The sequence below is a fragment of the Mercurialis annua genome, linkage group LG5 (genome assembly GCF_937616625.2).
Source record: "Mercurialis annua linkage group LG5, ddMerAnnu1.2, whole genome shotgun sequence".
NCBI classification, from domain to species: domain Eukaryota; kingdom Viridiplantae; phylum Streptophyta; class Magnoliopsida; order Malpighiales; family Euphorbiaceae; genus Mercurialis; species Mercurialis annua.
In genome coordinates this window covers 42,533,889-42,561,570 of record NC_065574.1, presented here as the reverse complement: position 1 = coordinate 42,561,570, position 27,682 = coordinate 42,533,889, and the positions used below count along the sequence as shown (strand labels likewise).

The window sequence follows — 27,682 nt, the reverse complement described above, 5'->3', positions numbered from 1 at the left end:
GATAAGTTGTTTATGAATGTGATAAAACACAGTTTTTAAGAGAGAAAAATTTCAAAGAAATAACTCCGAAAATCAAGATTGAAGATGACGAAGAAATTACAAGAGAAGCTGCAACATCTGCTTTGCGGAGGAGCGTTCACTTTATGTCTGCCTTGCAGGCGAGTGATGGTCATTGGTGCGCAGAACAAAGTGGTGCATTGTTCTTCACACCTCCTTTGGTAATTATACGCAATTTTGTATGAAATTAAATTACATGTTGAGATGTTCATATAATTTATAAAGTAATTTATACATTTCTACTTTAATGCAGATTTTTTGTCTATATATTACCGGACATCTCAATTCAGTATTTCCAGCAGAATATCGTAAAGAACTTTTACGTTATATTTATTGCCATCAGGTGAATTAAGTATACGCATATCTTTTTTTTAGCATTAAGTTTACGCATAGTGAACTTGAATTACCATACGCATTAATTATATATGTAGAATGAAGATGGTGGATGGGGACTTCATATAGAAGGTCACAGCACCATGTTCTGTACGGTTTTCAACTATATATGTATGCGAATGCTTGGCGAAGGACCCGATGGCGGAAAAGATATGGCTTGTGAAAGAGGTAGAAAGTGGATTCTTGATCATGGTGGTGCAATTGCCATAAGCTCTTGGGGAAAGATATGGCTATCAGTAAGTTAAAAATCCAACTCTAAGTTTACTTGTTTCTTTAGTTATATAATTATATCTATTATCATATTGACATTGTAGTGATGATATTATTGATCTATAGATTCTTGGAATGTATGAGTGGGAAGGGAACAATCCCGTGCCACCGGAGTTTTGGCTCTTTCCGACAAGCTTTCCATCGCATCCAGGTTTGTAGTTTGTTGATTTTTCTTCCATCTATTTGCCATTGTTTACTCTTCTCCCGTTCTAATTACCAATTTCACAATTATTGCAGCAAACATGAATTGCTTCTCTCGACATACGTTCGCAGCTATGTCGTATCTGTATGGAAAGAGATTTGTTAGTCCAAGCACACCGCTCATTTTACAAATAAGAGAGGAAATCTTCAATGAAGCTTATAACACCATCAATTGGAAAAAGGCACGCCATCTATGTGCAAAGGTGAATTTTGGCTTAATTATACCCATAAAAAGTAAAAGTTGGAGTACCATACGAGTCGTTAGCAGAAAAACATAATTTCAAATTAGTTAGTAAAAAAAGCATAATGTGATTGTTATTGCAGGAGGATAATCAGTATCCCAAGTCTTTTATGCAAAAGTCAATGTCGGACATTCTTTACGCATGTACGGAGTCATTTCGAAGTAAATGGCCGTTCAACAAGTTACGCGAGAAGTCTATTAAAGTAGTAATGGATCATATTCATTATGAGGATGAAAATAGTCGATACTTTTCTGTAGTAAGTTCGACCAAGGTATTTAACATGCTTGCTTGCTGGGTTGAAGACCCCGATGGAGAAGCTTTTAAGAAACATCTTGCAAGGATTTCAGATTTTATGTGGATTGCAGAAGATGGAATGAAAATGATGGTTAGTCATTATAAGGTTTCGTTATGATTTGGGAAGAATAAATCCCACGACTTAGCAGAATTACTGCGCTTTAGCTTTTCATGCACTTGATAAACTAATAATATATCATTTTTCCTTTGAAATTTTGTAGCCCCTAGGAACTCAATTATGGGATACTAGTTTGATTCTTCAAGCTCTGCTGGCTAGTAATCTTGCTGCTGAAGTCAGACATACAGTTCAGAAAGGATATAATTTTATAAAGAATACTCAGGTGATTATTTTTAGGGTTAGTTATAATAAACCAAGATTGTTAATAATGTTTCACTTGCCGACTCCGAATTAATTATAAAGGTAGAATCTCGAATTAAAAATATCATTTATTTGCTCCACTGTTTTATGATTGATGTCAATTATATTAAACAGTTAAATAAATAATTGATAAAAAAATAAAATCTTAATAAAGTTGAACCAATTTATGTATATATTTTTTTTCCAATTATGAATTAATTTATCATAGAAATTAATTAAAGAAATACAATGTATTTTAATTTTTATCATTGAAATTCCTATCTTTCTTAATCTACGAATTAATATATAATTGACATCAATTGCAAATAATTTGGAGCACACTATTATAATTTTTAGCATATAATTAACAATTTAGCCAAACTTTTCAATTTACAAATTTTAGTGTGGCCTTACATTCTAAAGAAATTTGAAATTTTATTAGATATCTGAAACTCCAGTAGGTGACTACAACTACATGTCACGTCATGTGTTTAAAGGTGCATGGCCTCTGGCAGATATTGATCATAATTTTCAAGCTTCCGATAGTTCTGCAGAATGTATGAAGGTAATTAATGCAGCAAATTAATGTTGATTAATATTATAAATTGCATTATTGAGTTATAATTTTGTTTTTTTTAGGGTTAATGTCATAAAAATTCACCAACTTTACACGTTTTCTCATTTTAACCATGTAGTTTAAATTTTTTCATTTTCATGCACGAACTATCACTTTTTCTCAAATTCATACACGGTGCTGAGGTGTCACGACTCCATTGGTGTAATTTGCTGAGGTGGAGGTCATTTTACACCAATGAATGAGTGCCACCTCAGCGCCATGCATTAATTTGGGAAAAAGTGATAGTTTGTGAATGAAAATGAGAAAATTTAAACTACGTGATTAAAATGAGAAAACGTTTAAAGTTCGTGATTTTTTTGACATTAATCCTTTTTTTATCATATTTACCATATAGTTCTGTCTTCTTTTCTCAATGATGCCGCCTGAAATCATTGGTGAGAATATAAAACCTATCGAATTGTATGATGCAGTTGATGTCATACTTTCTCTTCAGGTATGGATTTTAACTATCATTAATGTTTTCATTTAAACCAGATTCTTTAAATTCATACTTATATTATATCAACTATTCAAAATTTTACATGATCTTGTTTTTCAAAAGGCGAAACCACGTAGTTGTTAAATGAACTTAACACATTGTAAAATGTGGGTGTGCAGAAACTGACCGAAATAGAAAACCGAACCGAACTGACAAACTTGATTCGGTGTCATATTATAAAAAAATTTGGTTGGTCGGTTCGGATCGGTTCAGCCAATTTTCCGTGTAAATCGAACTGAATCGATCCGAAAAACCGACCGAATCAACAGGTTTGAATCGTTTTGAAAAGGAATTTTTCTCAAAAAATTTCGGTTTGGTTAGGTTCAACCGATTGCACAACCTTACAAATTTTTATGAATCTGAGTTGATTTGATCATCCAAAAATATCTCACTTTTTCACCCTTTTTCATTTATATCTTAAACTAAAATTTTTTAATTTTTCAAAATCGAAGAGAAATGAGCTGAAATTTTAAAGATTAAATTTTCAAACAAAACAAACGGTGCAGTTTGAACGGTTTGAATGTTTATTTATTCGATTATTTTAGTTCATTTTTCATTAGAATTTAACTAATACTTTTTTATGTCAAAACTCGAACTAAAACGAAAAATCAAAAAATTTTGATAAAATAAAGTTGAGTTTGCAAGAAATAGAAAGTAATATGCTTGTTAACTATATCTTTGTATAAATTAATTTACAATCAATTAAACATTGTGAGTTTACTAGAGTAAGAATGGCGGCATGCCAATCTATGAACCACCAAGAGCAGGGCCATGGTTGGAGGTAAGAATTGATTTTATTGAGATTGCAAACAAATATATATACAAAATTACCTTCTAATTTGTTTCCCTCTTTGCCTCTATAAATAGTGGTTCAGTCCAGTGGAATTCCTTGAAAATGTTGCCGTTGAGTATGAGTAAGATTAATTGTATCATTTCTGCCTAATTATTCGGAAACTACGGACTTTTGAATTTTTTTCAATTTTACTCCGTTGAAAAACGGCTAATTATATCATATTTTGTATTTTCGACTTTCAATTGTATCCTAAAATTTAAATTTTGGACGATTTTATTTCTTTAAGGATGAAACCATTCAAAACAACTAAATATAAAAATAATATAATACTCTTTTCTACTTAGAAAAACTCAAACAAATCCTTTAACTTTTAAAAATTCAAATAAGTCCTATTTAATTATTAGAGATACGATTGATTTTATTACAAATTAAATAAATAAAAAACAAAATTTCATCAACCTCTAATTCTGATGCCGCTCTTCTCCAACCCTGCCGCCGTCTTCGGATGTGACAAACTGAATCTAGTTCGTCTTCCAAGGAGTCTCTATTGTCGGCGAACCAGATCGTCTGTTTTCCTCTATGAAAGACGAGCTCCGACTCGTCTTCCATGGTGGAAGACGAACCCGAGCTTGTCATGGAAGACGAACCCGAGCTTGTCTTTCACTATAAGACGAGTAGAAGGTGTGCTCGTCTTCCACCATGGAAGACAAGTTAAATCTGGTTGAATGGAGGAAGACGAACCAGATCTGATTTGGTGGATCCGAAGGTGGAGGGTCGGAGGAAGACGACACCAAAATCGAAGACGTTTATAAACATTTAGCATATTAAACGGTTTTTGATTTAAATATAACATTCGATAATTAATTTACATTAAATATAAAAATTATTATTATTTGTTGAATTTTCTGAGGCTGAAGGATTGTCTATACTATTTATAAGACTAGTTTCGCATTACGTGCTATGCACGTGGCTCGTAACGTAACTCGTCAATTAACATATTAGTAAATTTATTATAATTATATCAATTTTTTATTTATAATTAATATTAAATTAGTTAAAAAAATTATAAAAGTAAATATAATATATTCGGTTATTAAATTTTTTCCATACTGAATTTATTCTTCTTTTGATTTTATAATAACCATAATTAAATAATTAACTTAATTTTATTAATAATATCTTTAAAAATAATAAGATAAAAATTTAAATAATATTATATTGACCAAATACAGTATTTTAATTTTATAGTTCAATCAAACTAAAAGATAGGTATTCCTACTAATTTGGAGATAATTTAGTTATTTTTTACATACTAAAAATTAAATTGGAGATAATTTAACTACCTATTCTAATTAGAACTTCAATTAGAATAGTGATTAATTAAATAACTAATTAGTTAATGACTATAAAATCTTTATTTAGTAGTAAACTGAAAAGGATTATTCAGTAAATTTGCCTGTCCCCCCCTCCATCCGTGCTTTTATATATAGTATAGATAGATGTCTAATTATAATATAACTAAAAATGAAGAATTTATTAAAACTTTTTTTTCAAGTGAAAAATATAAATTGAATGTTCTAGTGTACCATTGAAAATCAAAAATACAAAATATAGTATAATTTACCGTTATATAACGTCTAGGTACAATTAAAAAAAATCAAATTAAGATCCATAATTTATGAGTAATTAGGCTTTTTTTTGTTACTTTATAAGTTTGTAGATAATTAAGACTAATAAAATAGTGTGATTCAGGTACATGGAGTGCACTTCGTCTACACTCCAAGCATTAGTTTTATTTAAGAAGTTATACCCTACACACAAGGAGAAAGAGATTGATCATTTCATTAAAAATGCTATCAAGTACATTGAAGGCACGCAAAATCCCGATGGCTCATGGTATACAATACGTATACATCTTTTTTACTCCTAATGTTTTTAACAATTAGAATAGATTTCTAGATAAAATTGAATATGACTCTTTTTTCTTTCTATGTCGTAGGATTAAAATAAAAAATAGACATAATGTTTTTGAAAAGTTAAATTTTTTCAATTTTTTTTGGAATTTATTTAAACCTTTTAAAAGTTGTAAATCTATCTGAATTTGACCAATTTGTTAAAAATCTATCCAATTTTTCAATATCGATTCGATAAGTTTCAAAATTGACATCACAATTGACAATATTTTTTCTTATCAATTTTTTTAAAAAAACAATTAACATATTCAATAGCTATTGTAGACATAATTAAATTAATTCTGAAGAAATTGATAGATCTACAACGAATTTGTCAAATTTGGATATATTTTTAATTTTTAAAAGGTTTATATATATTTTCAAAAAGTCGAAAAGATTTGAATATTTGGCACAATGAGGTCTTAAAAATATTTGTTACTTACCTAGTGTTTCTTAATATTCTAAATAAATATTTCTCATAAAAATAGTTTAATAATTTTTTGATGATATTATGGATGTCATTAGTAAATTTAAGTAAGTTAATAGATTAGAGAAATTACTAATTAGTTTTGATCAATTTAAATAAGTTAATAAATATTTCTCATATGTATTTGTTTTGATCAGCTATTATATATATTTTCAGGTATGGAAATTTTGGAATATGCTTCACTTATGGCACATTCTTTGCAATCAAAGGGCTAGTTGCTGCTGGCAAGACGTATGAAACTTGTCTTGCTATTCGTAAAGGTGTGGATTTTCTTCTTAAGTTACAAGGAAATGATGGTGGATGGGGAGAGAGTTACCTTTCATGCCCCCAAAAGGTAAGTATATATTATTATATTTAAAAAGGGTTAATTTCTAAGAAATACAAAATTTTTAGCTTAATATTCTTATTTAACTATATCTTTTTAATTCTTTCAAGGGAAAAGGTGCAAAAAGTACCTTAATGTAGTATCGTATCTTTTAAACATCTCATGTATTTTGAAAAAATGACCTAATGTCTTGAAAACACATCAAATAAATACAAAATAGTTCAACTACGTTTACATTTCTGTTACACCGTCCAATTTTTATGTTTTTGGATGCGTTTTCAAGACATTAGAGTTAATTTTGAAATTCGAAATACTTGAATTTCTTATGAGAGACGCAGATTATATATATGTATATTAGAGTTTTTTTGCACGTTCCCATTTTTTTAAGAGGGTTAATTATATTTAAAATTATGAACTTTGCATCAAATCTAAAAAAATTACATGACCTTTAAAACGTGTCAATTATAGACACCACCTTTATTTCTTTTCAAAAATAAATTTTAGTGGCATTTTTGTTGACGTAGCATGACACGATCGGATGTCCAAATTAGCGAAATTTCACCAATTTGTGTCCATGATGAAACTGAAAAGAAATTAAAGGTGCTTTGTGATTTACATGTTTTTAAAGGCCATGTTATTTTTAAAACTTGATGTAAAAATTATGATTTTATATGTACCTAACCCTTTTTGATATCATGCATGATCTTTTATTTTTTTTACAATTTTATGTATTAACTTTTCAATATTTTAAAATTTCATACCTTTCAATTTTTAATATACTCCCTCCATCCTACTAATAGAATTGTCCACTTTACTTTTATCACACAGTTTAAGAAAAGCTATTATTGTTTATAAATTTTATAAAATTTTATTTACTTTTCTTGTCATACTCCTATTTAATATAGGACACACTTGCATTTTATTTTAAATTTACTCATTAGTTGATTTTAAATAGGGATAATATAGAAAAACTGAGTGTAAATGTTAGTTACTTTTTGAAAGTGGACAAGAGGTTTGGGACAAAAAAAATTCTCAAAGTGGACAACTCTATTGGGACGGAGGGAGTATATTTTATGCAATTTGGTATGAAACTGATGTTTTTAATTGGAAAGGACCATGTGTACATAGTACGTAACAGTTAGTCAAATTAGATTTTGATGACCGCTTTATATGAAATAATAAAAAATTGAACGGTGGTGCTTCACATTGCAAAAATAAAAAAGATATAAGGAAGACTATCGTTTGTGAGCAACATTTTCATTTAGAAGCGGATCAGAATATCAGAGATACCCTTTATCGTTTGAGCAACATTTTCATAGGATCATGGAAGCTTAGAGCGTTTGTTTCAAAATTTGCAAACCCTAAACCTAAAACATGCAACGTGTTGATCTAAGAAAGACAAGCCGACCTTTAATCAATAAGAATATTATTCCATCCTTGAAAGACTCTCATTCCTTTGCTGATGTTGTTAAGATGAAGGAGTTGGTTTACGATTCAACAGTTGATTGCACCAAATCAGAATTTAGCTCTTTGATTGTTTCACTCAAACATATCACGGATGTCCTGCATGTTAGCTCTTTTCTGCAATCACGAGGGATTGTTGTTGAATCTTATTCGCTTCTTGGAAGGATTTATGTCCTTTTGAACTTCTATAATCATGATGAACAAACACAATTCAAGAAACTATTTCCCACCCTAACTGATTTCTTTAATTCCATAACTCCTTGGGATGGTTTCTTTTATTCGGGTTAGAGATTTGTTTGGGTTTCCTTTTCAGGAGTTCCTTTGATAGCATGGGACAACAATTTCTTCACTTTTATGGAAATTTCTCTTTGTTATACTATTTCTATCCACCCTTTGATCTCAAGTAAAGAAAGAATGGACTCGGGATCGGTTCTTATTTCAAAAGATGTTACACTGACTATAATATGGTCGTTAAGGTGAATAATCGAACTGTTACTATAGACGCTTATGAATCTGATATTCCTATTGCTATTGAGAATATTGAGGAGGATTCTGACAACACGTAATAAATGAAAACTTAGTCAAATTAATGATCATTTAATTAGTTAAAAAAAATATATCTTTACCTTTGGGATTAATTTATACAATCGTTCATTAAAGTATGGTTTTTGAGCATACTTCACTAACACAAGAGGCTAATAAGCCTCTTGGGTTTTTCAATAGTTTATTTACACATTAGGGATTTTAGAAACCATACCTCCTTTTCTAGTTGCAAATCTTTGGTTAAGATCAATTTCAATCCTTTTAACAGACATTATTTTCTTTTATTTCCTGTCGGTCATAAGCTGGAATCCATCCTCCAGATTTTGAGATATGTTAGGAGGATCTAGGTTTTTTTCATGCTTATCTTCTATTTATTTACTTTAATTTTTAGCTTTAGTTTCATCAGCTACTTGAACTTATTTTCTAGTTGTCTCATTGCTTATCATAACATCTTCATTCTCATTGGATTTCTCTATCTAAATATGTTTTTCTCAAAATAATTTGTGCCCTAGTTTCTTGCAAACTTTACAAATAATGGGCTTCTATTCATACTCAACAAATTTAGAGGTTTGAACTCCTTCATCTTCAATCATTACCACATCTTGAAAAGTCTCATTTAGCTTCATATCCACCAGAACTCTGGAATAGGAAAGCTTGGCTCTCTCTCTAGTACAACGATCTACAAATAAAGGTTTTCCTAGGGTCTAGCAATCAAGCTTAACAATTTCGTGCCCCATAATTCCCAAGGAAGCGTTGAGAACTTTACCCAAATATAAATAGACGCAACTTTTTCAATATCAAAAGTCATCTTCCTTTTCCATTCTTACAAAAGAAATAGATGCATATCAAAGGTAATGGGATCTTCAATTATTGTCTTTGCGTCTTCTTATTCAATAATGAGCACAAATATATTTGGCTTGGTTTGGTGAAACTCAATAGGCCCTATGTTTCCTTTTCAGTTCCCGATAAAGCTTGAAATAGCGAGGATTCAATCCATAAACACTATCCAAAATTGTATACTTCCATCAATGTATCTCCTTCAAAATATCATGAATTTTTGATATTCTAATTCCATTGCTGACTAATGGAGGAATGTATTTCAAGGCACATTAAGGGTCATTATGTCTATTATTTTCAAAAGATTTGGCAATTTTCTTTTCACCGGCTCATTAACTTCCATCGTCTTTATATCAAACTCATCACTACTGATCTTCTTATTTCTTTTTTTTTATGAATAATATGTATATTAAGGCCAAAAAAAGTGGCAAAAAGACCGAAACTCAAGACTTTCGCACAAGAAGTGACTTACAAAGAAGCACACTAAAGGCTTAGGCCAAGAGATTCGGAAAAATGAAAGGTCCGATAACAAAATACAACGAGGGTTCCTAAAGAAATCCATACCCGTATAAGGAAAACTTCTATTACAAAGCTTAAATAGAAAAACTGCTCTCATAAAACATCTAAAAATGACATCCTCTTTTACCATTGCATTCCCTTTTAAGATCCTCCCATTTCTGCTCTTCCAAATATCCCAGATAATAAGGTAACCGAGAACTTGCCATAGCATCCGATAGCGAGTCAATGGAATGTCGTTATTCCATTGAATCATAAAATCTCCAAAGAAAGAAGGAGCAACCCAAACAACATCCAATTTTGCTAGCACACTATTCCAAATACTCCAAGCAAAGGAGCAATGAATGAAGAGGTGATCTTGTGTCTCAACACAAGCACAAAGAGAGCAAAGAGAATTGTCTACCGGAATGATATCACGTTTCGTCAAAAAGTCTAACGTTGCCACCCTACCATGACTAGCAACCCATAAAAAGAACTTCACTCTCAGGGGAGCGATAGATTTCCAAATTTGCATAAACGAATTGTGAAACAAAACAACACCTGAAGATGAAGTAACAACATCTGAAATGGTGGGATTGAACAATGTCGCCAAGTTCTGATCCGCTCCGGAGGCCATAGCTGCTGGAATCAACGGGGAATTTGCAGCTGGAAAGGATGGGATCAACGCTGCGTACAAGTTCTGAATGGAGCGAAGAGCCGTACCTGCTGGAAATTGCGAAGAAGACACCGGACTTGTAGCTGCTATAAAGGAAGTCGTGACAGCATGTCTTGAATTTGCAACAGGTGCCTGAACAGTAGATAAAAACTCACAAAAAGAAGCAGCAGTGAAGATGCCTGAACTGTTATTCCATCTGACTTCATCCCGATTAGAGCCTTTAGCAATACGATCAAAAATGACTTGAAAATCAGTAAGCAATAATGCTTCATTACCACGTAAACTTCGTCTCCACCTCCAATTACCACTCCATATATCTATAATTGTTGCTTTTTTTTGGTTTGAAAGATTATAAAGGCGTGGAAATAAAATAGTTGCCGGACCATTCCCCATCCAATTGTCATGCCAAAGTGAAGTAGAGTCGCCTACGCCAATTATGAATTTCAGATTCGCTATAAAAACACCCCAACTTTCTTCATTACGACGACAAAATTTTATAATTCCTTTCCAAATAAAGCAAGGTTTAGCGATTCATCATTTCTAATTTCTTAATTTTGAACACTATTTTCCTGATTGACTTCTTCATTTGGATTACCAACATCATAAGAAATAACTTGTTCTACTTTCTTTCGAGCCCTAGCTTGCTGAGATGATGATTTCTTATCCAGTTTTTTTGCCATGGGAAAACATCATAGTAGATGGAATGCTAACGTGCACTAAGACAAAATAAGAGAGAGAAAATCATATTTTTTGGCTTAATCTTTCACTATATTATTGTTTTTTAATTATGCTAATTAATTAATTATGTTTAAATTTATATATAGCTAATATATACATCTGCTTAAAATCCTAATTATAACTTTAATTAATTTAATTTTCTATTGAATCTAATTGAGCTCACTTAACTCATTTTATTATAAAATTTATATTTTAATGAGTCGGGTTATACAACCGAGCCCGTCATGGACAGGTCCATATAAAATAAAAATAATAATAGTCAAAAACTAATTATTAATTTTAACTAATATAATTAAATGATAAAAGAAAATAATATTAGATTTTATCAAATATTAGTGAAAAAATAATTGACTTGTTAGTTAGAATTATATAACCTTGAAAAAATATATTTTTAATAATATATAACAAGAAAAATAAAAGCGCTTATGAAAAAAATAAAATTTTTGATTTTAACAAAATATTATCTAACGTTTATATTATTTGAAATATACCTCGTTAGTACTTTAAAATATTTGTAAAAGCTATGAGTTGAATAATCTATTATGTTATAGGTACATGTTCCCCTCGAAGGCAATCGATCAAACTTAGTACAAACTGCGTTAGCTATGATGGGATTGATTCATGGTGGGCAGGTAAATTTATTATTGTGGATAAGATTAGTAATTTTCTTTTTCCAATAGATAAGATTAATAATTAGCTATCCTATTCATATAGCATTATATTATTGTCAAATTAATAATTGATAACGCATAAATTTTTAATTTGTAAATGCAAAAGGCTAAAAGAGATCCCACAGTCTTACATCGTGCTTCAAGATTGTTGATAAACTCTCAAACCGAACTCGGTGACTTTCCTCAACAGGTATGAATTATTATATTATATCACATTTTAAGGTGCATTTTTTGTTGCCTATTTATAATACGCTAAATACATAAATTTAAAATATTTATTTTTATCTTTATCATTTTATCTATAAAATTAAACAAAATAGACTCGCTTTTAATTATTTTATAATGTATATAAGTACTTATTAATATATTTTTATTACTACCTTAAATTTATTTAAGAAATTTTCAAGGGTAATTTACACAAATCCCTCAAAACATGTCCTGTCTATTATTTTTACCTCAAGATTTTAATTTTTGCAGTAATCACTCAAGAAAATAATAAATTTTTCACAAATCCCCTATAACCCAATATATGTTAGTTCTATAATAAAATATGACAACTTTGCCCCCATCATCTGTTTCAACTTAATTTACCAAAATCTTCGATGCCACTGGTTCTCCACTAACAGTTTTTCCTTCCTCACATTCACCGATGGGTGAGACGTCATCTTTGGCTCCGGAGCTCTCTCCTACATCTATATAAGCAAAAATTCCATCATCGGCTCCGGTAGCAGCATTATCTCCAAACTCCCCGACTTTAGCTTCGACTCTGGTGCCGGCACTATCGCCATCAAAGGATCATGTTGCTTCGCCAACCCATCGGCAACATCTACATCACCAGTGATAAGTGGAGAGGGTTCTGCTGTTGTGACTTCACAACCGCCTGTACTGAGATCTAGACTCATTGGCAGTTCACGAATTCCATTAGTCAAAGCCACCACCTGTACTATTTATACATTTTCGCTTTCATTTCAGCTACTCTTCTATTTTATTTAAAAGAATATTTCTTACTCTAGTTCTCTTCATCTTTAAAACCACCACAATCTCAATTTTTTGTGTTAAATAACTATAAATCTGAACATGTGGTTGTAGCTAGGTATTAGAAAATGCAGAAAAGAGAGGTGATGTTATCTTTCTGTTTTATTAATTTGCTTTACGTGTATAAATTGAAGTAATTAATTTGGATCTGTAATTGAAGTTGTTTCAGTTTTAATTCAAATCTGATGAATTTCCTTATATTTGGCCTTGTTGTTTTAGTAATTTATTTTCAGATTTTTTCCTTGCTTTTCCTTATTTCGAAGTAATTATATTCGTTTATAAAATTTTAGTGAAATCAATGTAGGATGCACTTAAATTTATAAAAGTGTTTGTTGGTATAAATTTACAGGTATGATATGCATTTTCTTACATTTATGAAAGTGTTTTTTTTTTTAAATAAAGTTATAAAGAGAAAAATAATTTTTTTTCTATATAAAATATAAGATAAGATAGTAAAGAATAACAAGAAAAATTTTATCAAAAAATGAATTAAAAAGGTTTAGTTGATATAGGTTCATATCATGTCCACATCATGTTGATTTTTAATTTTATAGACTATCAAATACATTTCACTTAAAAAAAATATTCAATTTATATATTATATTAAATTTCAAAATTTTATCTATATAAAATGTCAGTTAAAATTGTAAAAAATAGTAATTTCTATAAAATAATGAATTAAGATAGTTCAGTTGATATAGGTTCATATAAGTTCCACATCAGGTTGATTTTCGGTTTTATAAATTGTCAAATACATTTCAATTTGTATATTACACTAATCTCAAAAAAAATTCAATATAAAATGTCAATTAAAATTGTAAAGAGTAAGACAAATTTTATTAAAAATTGAATTAAGGTAGTTCAGTTGATATAGGTTCACATCAGGTTCACATCCGGTTAATTTTCGGTTATATAGACTGTCAAATACATTTCACTTAAAAGAAAAATTCAATTTGTATATTACACTAAATCTCAAAATTCTCTCAATATAAAATGTCAGTTAAAATTGTAAAGAGCAATAAGATAAATTTTTATTAAAAATTGAATTAAGATAGTTCAGTTGATATAGGTTCACATAAGGTTCACATTAGGTTGATTTTCAGTTTTATAGACTGTCAAATACATTTCATTTAAAAGAGATATTCAATTTGTACATTACACTAAATCTCAAAATGCTCTCAATATAAAATGTTAGTTAAAATTGTAAAGAGCAGTAAGATAATTTTTTATTAAAAATTGAATTAAGGTAGTTCAGTTGATATAGGTTCACATCAGGTTCACATAAGGTTCACATTAGGTTGATTTTCGGTTTTATAATACATTTCATTTAAAAGAGATATTCAATTTGTACATTACACTAAATCTCAAAATGCTCTCAATATAAAATGTCAGTTAAAATTGTAAAGAGCAGTAAGATAAATTTTTATTAAAAATTGAATTAAGGTAGTTCGGTTGATATAGGTTCACATTAGGTTCACATAAGGTTCACATTAGGTTGATTTTCGGTTTTATAAACTGTCAAATACATTTTATTTAAAAGAGATATTCAATTTGTACATTACACTAAATCTCAAAATGCTCTCAATATAAAATGTCAGTTAAAATTGTAAAGAGCAGTAAGATAAATTTTTATTAAAAATTGAATTAAGGTAGTTCAGTTGATATAGGTTCACATAAGGTTTACAACATATTGATTTTCGGTTATATAAAATGTCAAATACATTTCACTTAAAAGAAATATTATATTACACTAAATCTCAAAATTCTCTCGATATAAAATGTCAGTTAAGATTGTAAAGAGCAGTAAGACAAATTTTATTAAAAATTAAATTAAAATAATTCAGTTGATATAGGTTCACACCCGGTTCACATCAGGTTAATTTTCGGTTTTATAGACTGTCAAATATATTTTATTTAAAAGAGAGATTCAATTTGTGCTTACACTAAATTTCAAAATTCTCTATATATAAAATATAATTTAAGATTGTAAAGAGTAATAATATAAATTTTATTAACAAGTTATAATAACTATTTGAATAAAAAAATTATTAAAAGTAAAGTGCATTAAATTAAAAATTTATTTAATTTAGATTTCACATTAATAAAAATTTAGATAATATATATTAAATTCATATTGACCATCTAGAAAAATCTTCAATTTTTTTATTAAGTTTACTTACTTTTAGTACAATATTAATTTAATATTTATCCTACTTTTTTCATCTCTAAAACTCCAAGAATCTGTGCTCTCTTCCCCGTCTTCATCTCCACTGCTACCTTCCACATCAACCTTTAAGCCACTATTATTCCCTCTTTTCATGTGGTTTTCATCTACCATAGCCATTCCACTGTATATAATCAAATTTCAGGTAAAATTACTCACCCAAAATCGATCCATTTCACTACAGATTGTTAAATTCCAAATCGTTATCATCTTCATTTTCACTACAGATTGTCTCTATTCAATTTTTAATTTGAAATTTATATCACTTTTAATGCTCAAATCTACAACTATTTTTCTTCCTTTGCCAAACTTCTTACTTTGCCACTGTCACTATCATTACCAAAAACAATAGAAGAAGCAAACAAAGAACAGACCTTTCAAAATTATTGAAACACAGATCTGGATATTTTAAAAGGAAATTAGATCGCCGGAGGTCCGATCGCCAACAATATCACCACCAACAATTACTATCAGACCAAAAGTGATGGAGAAAAAGTGAAGTAAAAAACGTAAAGGAGAAGAGAAACTTGGGGAGGAGGGAAATTGAGTGTATGAAGTACACAATAGCAACTGTGGAGCAGCAACTATAGAGTAAGGTTAATTAAGTAACTTACAAATAAAAAGGGTAGAGTTGAAAATGGAAAACTAAAAAAAAGGGATTTTTGCTAAAAATATTATCATGGGTCACTAACATAAACTTTTCAGATTTTGGGGTATATGGTGACATTTTCTCAATTTTCAATCTAAAATTTATCCACAAAAACTTATATTAACATTTTCATGTATTATTTATTTTTGAGAGAGGTTTCTTTTAATTTTTGTGTAGAGTAAAACTTTTAACGTGACAAGAAATTAATTAAAATTGTTAAAAAAGAGAGGTATTGTAAAAAAAAAGTTTACAATGCAAAAAGAAAAAAAAAGACAAAAAGTTAGTAAATTTATATTAATTTTTCCAGCATTTAGATTTATATATAACAACCATTAACCATGGTTAGAAGGCTTACCCACTATTAGAAAAAAGTGAAAACTCAAATACTATTAAGATTAATGTAAATATAAAAGGCCTAATTACTTAAAAATTCCCCACCTTCTAATGTTTTTGCATTTATATTATGATTTAAAAAAAATTAATTGTATCCAATTTAGAGTTTTCATGTTTTACTTCTACTCCGAAGTACTAAAATTGACCTCATTTTATTTAAAAAAAAAAATTAAAAATAATCCTTCATTTTTGTCTTGTATTCTAATTAAACGTTAATATTATTAATTATATAAAAACTTTCACGACCGAATTTCCACCCGAAACTCGAGCCGAGACCGGCGCTAGGAAATAGGAGTGTTTGCTCCAAAACCCGTAGCAAGTCTAAAAACCTTTATAAATTTTTCGCGTTTTATAACATAAAAAAGATTTGCAACCTCGTTGCAGAAATACTTTAACACCTTTATTAAAAACTTGATCACAATTCAAAACCATACATCACGTATGATCTGTTTTCAAAAAATACCGTTAAAACCTTTTCTCGTTTAACGAAAACACATTTCTGAAAACTGGATTCTTAAAACCCCGATTGTATTTCAAGAAACCAGAGCACAAATATCAATCTCATGTGACGTACATGCTCCGTTTCCAATACAATCCTAAAATGTTAAAAGTATGAAACCAGTGTATCTCTCAAACAATTGGTTAAAGTATTTTTGAAAACACGCAGCTTTTCAATCATATACATATACAATAGTTCAAATCAGAGTTTATCAAAATAAGTTTGAACTGTTGTAAATAAAAAAGACTTCCGAGTACCCAACTACTTGCAGCTCTAGAGGTATGGCTGACATTGACTTCCGGAATTTTTGTGGAAGTCTGACCTCGTACTTGATAACCTGAAAGGTAAACAATGGGGAGGGTCAGAAATATAAATATTTCTGAGTAAGTTCACACATTTACAAATGAATATTCAAATCGCATATATATAAAATATTACCAATTACTTGATTCAGATGAAACCCTACAAGATAGACTATTGTATGGGTCTCAACCTACACATCATGGGCCTTAGACCGTGAACTGAATCACTGCCGTCTAAGAGGGGTGTCTGGACCGTAACCGTGAAACTGCCATCACAGCATTGCCAGTGATCGTAACCGTTACTGCCGTCTCAGACTGTTAAGTCAGTATCAGTAGCACTTCCAACGCCCAATGACATTAACTGAGCTCTATGTCAGACACAGTCTCGTATCTAGCGTACTACTGGTGATCACACAGTCCTATTGAAAACCAATAGGAGGTTTGTTCCAATGGATCTTTCATGGCATAATTATACTAGTGCAATTTGTTATTTAAAAACAGTTTAAATATAAATATTTAAAAGTAAAAACCACAAAGCAAAACTCACAGAACCGATATCCCCATTTTAAAAAATGTAAGCTCCTATCAAGCTCGTCAGTCAAACACGTTGGTGTTTGGCTCGCTAGATCGACCACTCGTCAGATCTAATTAAAATTCAAATGTCAAAACACATCAGACATTGAATTTCTAACTTTAGTCCTATCATATAAATGATAGACTCAAACAACTAATGTTTATAGACGAATCTATAAACAAACGTCTAAATTAATCTTAATATTGAACTTCTCGTTCAATATTTAATACCACTCTTGATATTAACTTATAATCATTTTAACATTAATCACTTTGATTAATGTAGGGTTTTATTAAAATCTAACATTGTTTTAATAAACCAACTATCTTTTACTTTACACAAACGTTTTTAACTTTTAAAACGTTCCAATTTACTTTTCGGAGTTCGATTGGGTTGTAATACAAAGTCGTCTGCGTATCAAACATCAAAATCCAGTTAGGGTAAAAGCCCATTTGATTTCCCCCTACGAAGACTGGCTGCACGTTCGTGCAGCCTGCTGGGTGCCGAAGTGCAGCCCCGGAGTTCACTCCTCGGGCCATTTCGGACGTGCTACAGTCAAATTTTCCTCTCCGAATGCTAAAATTCAATCCAAAACATCCAATTCTATAGTTTAAACGTCGATTCGATATGTATACGATCAATTCGATACGGTAACTGTATAAAACTCGAATATAATCCATTTTATTAATAACCGAATTCAAATGAGTGATGATTACCTCGAATACGTTCGGATTATCGAAAAAATCGGAGTCGGAACGCGAGAATCGAACGAGAATCGGCAAACCCTAGTTTGCCGTTCTCTGAAACCCTTAAGCAGCTCTGGGTTACTCATTTCAAATGAAATGAGTATAAATAGTTAATGGCCAAAGTACATTTTGATACTAGCTCATTCATGCACTTTAACACAACTTCTTAATTAGTTGTCTGTAACTCAAACGAAAACTAATTTCAAATTTTGCGAAACTTTACACAAAAATCCAATAAAATATGAAACGAATACAAATATAATTTTATTCGAATCCGACTTATATTTTATTTTTAATAAATCCCGGAAAATTTATTAGGTCCGAATCAGTTTCGCTGAATATAAAAACTATGTCCAAATTTCATAAAAATTTGATGATAGCTTCTTAATATTACTTCGCGAATATTGACACCAAATTTTTTTCGCTCGAAACTTATAAATTATTTTATTTTAATTTATAAGCTCTTCTTTAGTACCGATAAATTTTATTTATTAGAATTTAAATTTCCAATTTAAGTTTTAAACTTGTATAATTACAATGAACCTTTAGGGACACTCATAAATTAAATTTATACTTATATTTAATTTACGTATTCCCGGTTCATTAAATCATTTCTCGTGATTTAAATTAAAAAATTTAAATAGTCCAACCTGACTATTGTCCATTAATTATTAATGTTAATCTTTTCGAATATTTTTCTTAATATTCGAACCCTCAAAATATTATTTTTAATATTTTAATTATTTCAATTTGACCTTGTGACATATTTTAATCACTTAAAATTATGGGGTATTACAAAAACACCTTTTTTCGTAAAAATTAATTAATAATAATTATTTAATTTATATTAATTATTAATAAAAAAATTTAGATCAATAACCGTAAAATAAATAGAATTACATAAAATAAAATCTATTATTTTTTAATTTTTTTATACTTCTCTTCTCGAAAAAGGAGCACGAGCTGGCAGCTGCTCCTTTCATGGAATGAGAAGCACGAGCTGCTCCTTCCAGAAGAAAGGAACTAATCTGCTCCTTCCTTCCATAGAAGGAGGAGCTCCGGATATGCTCCTTCCTTCTAGGAGAGCTCCGCTTTATATGAAAGGAGGAGCACGAGGACCAAAAAAAATAAAAAAATAATTTTTTTAAAATTAAGTAACAGATTTGTAAATCGGAGGAGTATGGTGGCAGGTTGATATTTTTTTAAATAATTTAATTTTTTTAATAAATTTTTTAAAAACAATTAAAGCTGAAAGATTTTTTTATATTTTTTAGATAAAAATAATATAGTATACCCCTTCTATTTAGTTTGTTATTAATGTCTTTATCCTTTAATTATTTAAATCATTAATTGTACAGTTGGTTGCGGTAGAGGTAAAACATGAAAATTTAAAATTGGACATAATTGAATTTTTTTCTAGGTTAGAGTACAAAGATATTATAAGGTGGAGGGTTTTTAAATAATTAGGCCTTTATAAAAATGTATTAAATAAAATAAAATATTTTTATTTTATTTTTATGAAACAAAAAGGATAACATTTTTTTTTTGAAAAAGTTAGAATTTGTGGGGAACCGCTCAGAATTTGTGGGGAACCGCTCTCATTAAAGGATGACATTATTTTCGGTCTAAATTTCCATAGTCATAACAATGTTTTGTTATTAAATAATAATTTCATTTTTTGCTAATGACATAAATACTTAATTCATTTTTATCAATTTAAAGTGATCAAGGATTAGAAGTGATATTCTTTTTATAATTTTCAATTAAAAAAATAATTTTTTTAGTTTTATCAATTATAAACCGATTTGAATTTTTTTATTTTGATTATATCTAAATTCACTCAATTAAATCAGTTGAGATTGATTTTAGTAATGCGTCAGCTATTAATGATTATGTTTGCATTGCATTAATCAATAATGTGGATTCATTTTCTTTAAACTATAATGACTAACATTGTATAATACATTTGTTAAGTTTAACTTTCTAACCAATGAATTATACCTCAAATGTTATAAGTCTGGGCAGTAAGTTGTTAGATCGTGAATTTAAATTCTCCCATAAACACTCTTCCATCAAAATTGTTAAAAAGAAAAGTTTAACATTCTAATCCGGTTGCTAAATTTACAAGACTATTTATGTCATTGTATAATACATTCTTCTATGAATAATTTGTATATTAAAGTCACAATATGTACAAAAACTTAAACTATAAACTTACGCATTAAAACAGGCGCATTAAAATTGCACTCTAAAAGTTACGGCTATAGAAAAGGCAAAATTAAATGTCTGAAAATAAAATACAACGAAAAAATAGTTAAGAATAACCGCATCTTTGTCTGCATCTTTCTCCTTAAAAATAGACAAAATTCCTATTACAATTCTTAATAATCAAACTTCCTTAAAAAATAGTTAAGAATAACTGCATATTTGTCTGCATCTTTTTACTTAAAAATTCCACCATTCCTACATTTTCAAATTTCCCAAATCACAAGCATACAGGTGACCTGCCAGCGCCTCCATTAAAGACCTCTAAGAATTATATACTGCCACTATAACATAAAATCCACAAAATAAGAAGGAAAGACCCCAACTACATCTAATCTCTGAAAAGTATCATACAAAACTCTTCTGGTAAAACTACAATGAATAAAAATATACGCTTGCGTTTTCACAACATTGCAAATGGAGCACATTGAATTATCCAAAGAAACTATAGAACGAATAGCCAAAAAAATAAAGAGAAGAAACTCTATCATATAAAGCAAGCCAAATAAAAAATTTTACACGAGGTGGCGCTAAGGACTTCCAAATGTGACTGAACGGATTAAATAGAACAACTGGATCATCCCCTTCGACCAACTCTGCCTCATTTCGCAAATTTGCAGTACCAAAAACCCCACCATTTCCATGCAAAAAACGGTTACCATTTTGACTGGACTAGTTACCAATTTGACGCAAAAAAATTGTTATTTATGGCCATATCACCAACTGGTCCATTCAGTCCAAATTGTGAATATGTATTATTCAATAACCTAACAATGCCAACAATGGCACTAATAGTCCAGACTGCAACCCTAGCAAAAGAAATAGGATGTGCAGATCCAGAAATCGTACCTCCTAAACCGCCATCTAGTCCACCACAAAGCTTGCAAAACGAAGCCGAACTGAAAATCCCCGACGCAAATTTTCACAAAATATTATATTTACGACCCTATGTACAAGTAATATTATCAAAAATCAATTGCAAATCAGCAAATAAAAGAAGCTCGTTCCCCCTTAATCTACGCCTCCATCTCCAATTCTCAGACCAAACATCTTTAAGAGTTGTTTTTTTTTTTACAGATTAAAAAAGTCTAGGAAAAAGAAAAGTTGTCGGACTATTCCTCATCCAATTATCATTCCTAAACGAAATATCATTCCCATCACCAACAACAAACTTTAAATTATTGATAAAAGTACTTTAAATCACGATATCATTGCAACATAATTTTCTAAGGCCTTTTCAAATAAAAGATAATTACTTTATATCTCCATACAAAAGAAAATTTTAATCAACAACCGAAGAACAATTAGAAATAATATTGTATCAAGTGGAATTATCCTCAATTTGTAAATACATTTAAACAATAAACTCTCATTTCTAGTTTAAAGATTTACCATACCCCAATCCCCATTATTAAAATCTTGACAAATGACTTTCCAAAAAAACGTAGACAAAACTCTATGATTCACGTCTCCCTTCCATAAAAATCTCATCATATACAACTCCAATTGGTTACTCACTAAGCCAGGCATATTAAACATAGACATAAAATAAACCGGTACACTATATATAACTGATTTAATAAGGACTAACCTTCCTGCAAGAAAGATAATAGTACCTTTCTAGAGAGCCAAACGAGACTTAAAACACTCCACTACCAAATCCCACGACCAGGTGGTTTGCTTTCTGTTGGATAACGGGATCCTTAGAAATCTGATCGGAAAAGAAGTTGTCTTATACACCCCACCAAGTGAGCTGCAGCCAATAGCTCAGAATCACTGATATTAATTTTCATAATAGAGCTTTTATAAAAAATAATTGCTAAGCCAGAAATCAACTCAAAACAGCAAATAATATGAATCATGTTTCTCAGCTACTCAATATCGTAAGGAAGATACAAGATGATGTCGTCTGCGAATTGCAACATAAAGATAGGGTCCCGGTTATGAGCACACTGAAATCCCTGTGTTAAACCCTCCACTTCCAAACTATCTAAAATGTGCTTCAAACCCTCCACTGCAATAACAAACACATAAGGAAAAATCGGGTCCCCTTGGTGAACTCCCTCCATAAAATAATAGGATCAACTGGGCTGCCATTAATAAGCATCGCCATAGTAGTTGTAGACAGACAACGAGAAATTCACTCAATTCATTTCTCAAGAAAATTCATACAACGCATAACCGAGAACAAATACTTCCAATCAATACTGTCAAAAGCTTTTTGAAAATCAAGCTTCAGAACCAGCCATTTGTCCTTCCTCCTTGTGGAAACATGAATTAGTTCATTTTCTATCATAGAATAATCCAAAATACTAGACATGCTGACAATCTGATATCGCATCAGAAAGTATAAGGACTAATCTCCTATTAAGAGCTTTAGAAAGCATCTTATAAAAACCATTCACCCAACTAATAGGACGATAATCCTTTATGTTGGAAGACCCTGCAATCCTAGGAACATGAACCATAAAGGATGAATTAATGCCTCTTGGTAAAGTACCAAACTCGTAGAATCTCTGAAATGAATTAATAATCACGCCTTTCATCATCAACCATGCTCTCTGATAAAAATAAAAAATAAAACCATTCGGACCCGGAGCTTTATCAGTCCCACACAAACCAAGAGCGTTTAAGATCTTAGACAGTTCAAACAGCTTAATAAATAAGTTGGACCAAACATCTGTAATTTGATCAAAAGAAAGCCCGATAAATCAAAACTAACTCCCACATTTCAGCCAAAAAGAGTGTTGTAGAAACTTCTGATGTGAAAGCTAATATATTTATGCTCCGAATAAGTAGTACCATCCACAAGAACCGAAGAAATATGGTTATTCTTATAATGAAAGGAAACTATGCTATGAAAGAACGTAGTATTTCTGTCTCCCTCCATATTCCACTTTAGCCTTGATTTTTGCAACTACAAAGAATCCACATATTTTTCAGCTTTCCACAATTCAGCCCGCAAAGTTAAATAATTCGTCCTCTCATCCTCAAACTAATTACCTGATTTTGCAGCTAATTCATTAGAAAGACTTTTCACAGAAAGATCTTGAATTTTCTTGTTCTGGTCCCCAAAAACCTCCAAGTTTGAAGTTCTAATTTTATGTCTAAACACCTTTAATCTCTGGATAAGATTAAGGGTATTAGCACAGATAGAACACCAACTCTCATTAACAAAACTATTGAACCCATCGTGATCCCACCAAGAATCCATTGAAAGAATGGCTTAGGACCCCAGTCAAAAATATTATCAAATAAAAAATAAATAGGAACATGATCTAACTGGCCTCCAAACAAAGCTAATAAAACCAAATCAGGTCAAGTATATCCTGCCGAAGCTGAAATCAATAATATGTCTATGCGGGATTTAGAAGCTGAATTTTGCCAAGTGAAAAGTCTTCCTTGAAATGGTAAGTTTAATAGTTCCGAGTTATTTACAAAATCACGAGAAGACACCAAACACACCGTATACCCATTACTATTCATTCTCTCTTTTAGAGCCCAAAATCTCATTAAAGTCACCACTTATGAGAATCGTGCCCATAAAGTCCAAGAAACTACTTAGCTCGTGCCACAGAACTAACCTATCATATACCAAATTGCTAGCATAAATAAGAACGCGATGACAAAGAATAATGCCAAAATAAAGTCCATAGAAATCCATCTCCCACCCTTATAAATGGAAACATCTTTCAATAAAACTGAATTCCAGATAAGCTACTGACCACCTGAAGCACCAATAGAGGGAACCCAAGCATAACTAAAATCCAAATTAGGCCATAGCTGTCTAACCAAAAAATCATCAATATTTTCCTTTTTAGACTCCATTAAACCAATAATAAAAAAGTTATTAGCTAAAACCAAGTGTCGAATAGATAGATATATATATATATATATATGTATGTATGTATATATATATGTTTTCTATTCTTCAACAGACCACCTCGACAATTCCAAGAGATAAAAGAAAGGGGCATCGACATAAAAAAGAAAAAAACCTCGACAGATAAAAAAAGCTCATAGTGTGCTCTTATGCATCCACTTCGACAGTTTGCATAATGTTGCTTCCTTATCCTCCAGCTTGAGTAGGCCCAGGTTATAACCAATTTTCCACGTTTTATATACTTCGTCTTCCTCTTGAATAAAAGGAATCGTATCCAATATCGGATGTAACAGTCCCCTCAACAAATATGTTCGTAGAACAAGAATGCAACTCACCAAATTCATCCATAAATTCACATGTCTGGATATTGTTTTAATATGCCCCAGACCCAATTGTTCCTTAACCACATTGTCCTTCAAAAACTCATGACCCAAAATCATTTTCTTATCAAAATAATTCCTGGAAGTGAGTTCAATACTGTGGTTGCCTGTTGGTTTCTTAATGATTCTTCATTCAAATTATGAGAAGACAAGGGAGTTTGAGACCCTAAAATTGCTGCATTAGTGCCTGCTAAAGCCAAACCCACAACATCACGTCTGATTTTAGGAGAATGGAGAAGCTCTTCCGAAGCTTGATTTGCACTAACGTTGTGTAGCAAGAAATCATCTGAAGCTGAAGAAGGAGGCTTGAAACACTCTTTGATCAAATGAACCTGAGAAAGAACCTCTGCACTGGATTTATCATGTAAACCCTTTTTAAACTCCAAAGGCTGATTCAACCGCATAAACTGATTCTGTTTTTTCACCAAAATTGACTTCGACTGAGTATTTAATGGACCGACAAGTCATGGAAATAAGAACCATGTCGGAATCCGAACGTTTCCTTTTGCTAACTGATTTATGAATAATAATTGATTAGCTAATAGTATTACCAATATCCACAAACACACCTATGGACAAACGCGAAACCGGTAAACAAGAAATTGTTACCCAAACCAGTCTAGAATATGCTTGATCAAAATCCTCTACCCAAGAAAAGGGCTAAAAGAAATTTCTCAAGTTAGGTCCACTAAACATCAAAAAGTTCTCATAATCATCGTATGAAACTTGATTAAAACTAGACTGCTCTCAACAAAGTAATATCTTCCACCATAATGTTCTTCGTAGCCATAAAACTATTAACCTTCAAAATCGTAGCTATATCAAAAACCCTAGCCACCACGGGACGATGTAACCATTCCTTATCCTCAATGATCAAATTGTTAGGGATTGATAAACGTAAATCATGAACTTTTTCCATAATCTGTTCACCTTCAGCAATAGATAAACCTAACAACGCCTCCTTATATGATCTCTTGTCTCTATATGATGGGGAAGACACTGATCTTGTAGGTTGCAAGTTCATATTCCTTACCTTAGTAACATTACTCTTCCTCTCAGGGTATTTAGAAGGAAAAGCTCTAAGAGAAAACTTGCCAATAGAAATCATATTTAGCCTTCCGATAATCCAAGATATAGCCTTGTTCGATTCCGGACGAAAGAAACCAAAACTAACGTTACATTTAGTCAATTTTGTAGCTAATGTAACCCTACTGATTACCCCGTATCTAGAAAAAAATTGTTTCTAGGTCATGGTATCTCCAAGTTTTAGGGAAGTTCTCAAAATATATAACCCAAAAACTGTTGTTCTATACCACCATACCAGTATTGCTGTTTTCAACGACTGAAGAAGCTACTACACGTTGATGAATGGAGCTGATGGCCGGAGCAGGATTGCCTGATTGTTTAGGGTTAAGCTTTTTCCAAGAGTCTGGGAGAGCATGATGCCGTTCTCTTTAGTTAACTATTTTTTTTGTATAATACATTTGTTTTTACATTTTAAATATTCTTATAAATTTATTAAGTAATAAATTAATCAGATTAATAAAATATATCTAAGTAATCATATTCTAAAGATTTTTTGCTATTAAAATAATACTAAATAAGTCTTTTTCTAGAGGAACAGTAAATAAGTTTTAAAATAAGCATTTGGAAAGAAAATATAAGGTTCCTATAATTATTTTAATAGAATTTTTTTTTTAAATTTAATCAAATGAAAAACAACAGTTCATAAAACTTTATAATTTGAAATTAGTAAAATTTTAAATTGATAGTAAATTAAATAACTACAAGCAATTCTTTGTTGAACGATACCTGATTATTTATTGAAAAATGATTGATTAAAAATACAAAATAAATTTATTAAATTTGTTGATAATGATTGATAAAAAATACTAAATAAATTTATTAAAATTGACTGATATAAAATAAATACCAACTGTTAAAAATCAACTAGTATATTAAAATTTTCTACAACTTAACTTGTAAAAAATTCCTACGATCTAAATTTTATGTAAGTATTAATATTTATCTTTTTCTGGCAGGAGATGACCGGAGCAATCTTGAGCAACTCTATTTTGCACTATGGCTTATATCGAAATACTTTTCCTTTATGGGCTTTAGCGGAATACTGCCAACATGTTCCTTTGCCTTTTAAAAGTATTTGAAAAAATAAATTTAGATGTTCTCTTTTAATAAAAATGCCAAAAATTATATCTAAAATTTATTTGTATTTGTTGGTTTTAGATGATATAAATATAAAAGGCGCAGTTTCGACCAATGCTAGAAACCAAAATTAGTAAGATAAATTTTTTACCTCTATAAATATATGCTTATCTATCACGATCTGATATATTAGACCGAAATCAACACTAGAGAATGAGAATGATAGCTCTGAAATCCGTAACTTTTAATTGAATTTGAAAAATAAAATAAAAAGGAAAGTGCCTTGTTGTTAGAAATGAGAATATGGAGAGTTTTTGTGTTTTCTCACATTGTTTAAAATAACTCAGTTTATTGAGTTTATTAACTTGGAATTTCTCATTTGGGTTTGGACCCCAAGGGGTACCCAGTTTTGTTAATGGGTTAGGAGTTACATCCTACTGTATTTACCACAGCACTATTAGAAAAGTGTTTTAGAGTTGTTTTCACAGTGTAGTGAAACCAGTATTTTTGGCGTTTTTATCCCAATGAGGCAATGGTTGCTAGTCAACTTTGCATCATCGAGCTGTGCCGAAAACGTCTAAAAGAGAGCGACATAGTCCGCGACTTAGCCTCATCATATTCCAGTTCTTTTTCAGCAATTGTTTCAACAATTTTTAGA

The 27,682-nt window shown here is 30.5% G+C and overlaps 1 protein-coding gene across 1 annotated transcript; it reads left to right on the top strand.

Moving 5' to 3' along the window:
* Positions 1-29: 29 nt before the first annotated feature.
* Positions 30-27,064, top strand: LOC130014615 (lupeol synthase-like). The gene is made up of 16 exons (XM_050376839.2): positions 30-218; positions 311-400; positions 489-686; positions 787-871; positions 958-1,124; positions 1,246-1,548; positions 1,679-1,798; positions 2,258-2,380; positions 2,787-2,885; positions 3,655-3,711; positions 3,798-3,844; positions 5,476-5,619; positions 6,319-6,496; positions 11,792-11,872; positions 12,018-12,101; positions 26,904-27,064. The coding sequence occupies exons 1-16, from the start codon at positions 144-146 to the stop codon at positions 27,024-27,026; spliced, it is 1,974 nt and encodes a 657-aa protein (XP_050232796.2). The 5' UTR covers positions 30-143; the 3' UTR covers positions 27,027-27,064.
* Positions 27,065-27,682: the final 618 nt, after the last annotated feature.

Bases quoted from the DNA above. Each gene is read 5' to 3' on its own strand.
- LOC130014615 (XM_050376839.2), top strand. From the start codon at position 144: ATGTCTGCCTTGCAGGCGAGTGATGGTCATTGGTGCGCAGAACAAAGT. The intron at 1,549-1,678 runs GTTAGTCATTAT...GAAATTTTGTAG, and splicing joins AAGATGGAATGAAAATGATG to CCCCTAGGAACTCAATTATG. The intron at 12,102-26,903 runs GTATGAATTATT...TTTTTCTGGCAG, and splicing joins TCGGTGACTTTCCTCAACAG to GAGATGACCGGAGCAATCTT.